The sequence below is a fragment of the Phanerochaete carnosa genome (genome assembly GCF_000300595.1).
Source record: "Phanerochaete carnosa HHB-10118-sp unplaced genomic scaffold PHACAscaffold_6, whole genome shotgun sequence".
In the NCBI taxonomy this organism is placed as follows: Eukaryota; Fungi; Basidiomycota; class Agaricomycetes; order Polyporales; family Phanerochaetaceae; genus Phanerochaete; species Phanerochaete carnosa.
The window spans coordinates 2,605,707-2,608,001 of record NW_006767633.1 but is presented as its reverse complement, the minus strand read 5'-3'; the positions used below and the strand labels follow the sequence as shown (position 1 = coordinate 2,608,001).

Genomic DNA, 2,295 nt, shown 5'->3' with positions numbered 1-2,295 from the left:
ACCACGAGGGATACTGCGTGGATCTAATCAGAAGGCGGCGCCGACGAGGTCTGGCGACTAATGCGTTAGCTTGTTCAGCTAGCCCAATTAACCAAGTGTATTAGCAATCTGTACTACAATACAAGTGAAGGCTTACCTAGCCCAATTAACCAAGAGGTTGAGATGGGGCTAGGTAGCGACAAAGGGACTCCTTATATACTAGTCAGGCTGCGCACGGACCAGGCGTTACATAAGCGACTGTGCTACGGCGGTCTGCTAGTATCTGGGGGACTTTGGCAGAGAAGCGAGAGCCGGTGTGTCATAGCGTATGATGTTGTCGGGCCGACGGGGATAGGAAGTCCGTTGCCGATCGGACTCGGAGATAGACGGGGGCCGATGTGTCATAGCTTATGACGTTGCCGGGCCGACGGGGATAGGAAGTCCGATGGAGATCGGAGTGCGGCTGTTACCGAGGAAGCGTGATGCGGCGACGAGGCGGCGGTGATGTAGGCGCATCTGATGCGCTGATGCGTGCCTGTCGGTGATGTGTTCTCGAGGTGTTAGCGCGCGGCTACGGCTTGTAAACTGGCGCTTTATGCGCCGACGACGTTTGGAGGGTCGTATAATCGTGGAATAAATTGGAGAAAATGGGAATAAAATAGGAGGCCAGGGCTACGCCCATGACAGTGCACTTTCGCATGCAAAAGTGTGCATCTGATGAACTACGTATTCATTTTGTCACAGTTTCATCTTGGCTAGGTGTTTATCATCATGCACCTTTGTGCACTTGACGATTCAAATAGAATGCATAATCACGAAAATGAAAGCCAATTGCTAACTTACACCAAACTGAACAATAAAATGAATGCACAAATGTGAACAAATGCGAATGAACATGCATGAAAACGCACAAATGCACACACATTAGCGTCATTGCCAATCTCAAAGCAGGGCATAACAAAAACCAAAGCTCAGTGTCATGCACGATTGTGTACATTCATCCACTTTCGCGCACAATCACACACATTTACCTGCTTTCATGCACTTTTGTGTGCTTTCATGCGCGTTCGTGCTCGTTCGTTCACGCTCACGCACTTTTATCCGCCAAACTGTATGTACAGACTGCGCCAGCTCCAAATTCATTTTTTTTGTCCAATAGCAACCTTCATACATCTGTGCATTGCATGCTATACCAATTATGTGCTTTGTCCAGTATATTGTAAAGCAGGCACAGAGACCATCTCTGTGCTTCCTTACATCTTCAGCCCAACTTTCATCTATATGTCCTCCACAGAAGTTGCCCAACAGGTTGTGTCAATAAAAGGTCAGTTCTTCAAGGAGTACAATATAGTTATCATTACCCTGTGAGTTCTGTTTCTCTGCTAACTCAAGTGTACTCTTTGACAATGCTGGACAGGGTTTGGAAACCCAACATCTTTGCTGCAAACAGAGATGAGTGGAGAAAGCACAGATATATCATCACTCCTGCACTCATCAACACGATGTAAGTATGCCATTGAAATAATGAGCTCTGATCTGAGCTCACTCTGACTTTAGAGGTATACCTTGGTCTGAGAGCAGACTGCCAGGGTTTTTGACAAGATGGAACATGGTGAGGGTTAGAAAGGCAGGCTCATCATGAATGTCCCTGTCACAAACAAATTGATGAATAAGGTCACGGTTCCTCCTCCACTTGCTTGACCTCTTCACTCAAGACTGATGTTGATTCTTTAGCTTGCACTGATTTTGATCTTGACATGTGGCTTCAGTAATCCATTGAACTGGCAGTTCTCGAATTCGACTGAGGGCATGTCCTTTGGGCAAGCAATGACCATTCTATCTTCATGTCATGCAACTTGCCTGGTACTCCCTGGATGGGCATATCACTTACCTATTAAATGGTCAGATTATGTGAATAGGTTGTGCCAGCATGCACTGACTACTCATTCAGGATTTGCGAGTTAAAAACTGCTATTAATCAGATAGACGTCTTCATGCAGGAGCTCATCAATTGATGTTGCAAAGAGCTTGCCGTGAGTGGTAGCATGAGTGCAGATATCCTAAGCCAAATGATCAGGGCAAGTGAGAAGAAGGAAAGTTCACCATGGATGATTCCGAACTGGTAAGATAGTGGATGGCTGCACTCTTAACCTACTGAATGGCACATTCCATTAGATTGGCCACACTTTTCTACTCCTCAGCACTGAACACAGTGCACTTGCGCTTCTCTGCAGGCCCTTGCAACACCTGCTGACCCTCACTAACAGAGACTGTTGCTCATACCTTGAACGCTACGCTAAGTTATCTAGCTTTACA

The 2,295-nt window shown here is 46.4% G+C and overlaps 1 protein-coding gene across 1 annotated transcript; it reads left to right on the top strand.

The window, feature by feature from the left end:
- Positions 1-1,038: 1,038 nt before the first annotated feature.
- Positions 1,039-1,621, top strand: PHACADRAFT_29857 (uncharacterized protein; the record flags this gene model as incomplete). Its single annotated transcript, XM_007396489.1, has 4 exons — positions 1,039-1,090; positions 1,193-1,343; positions 1,397-1,483; positions 1,537-1,621. The coding sequence occupies 4 exons, from the start codon at positions 1,039-1,041 to the stop codon at positions 1,619-1,621; spliced, it is 375 nt and encodes a 124-aa protein (XP_007396551.1).
- Positions 1,622-2,295: the final 674 nt, after the last annotated feature.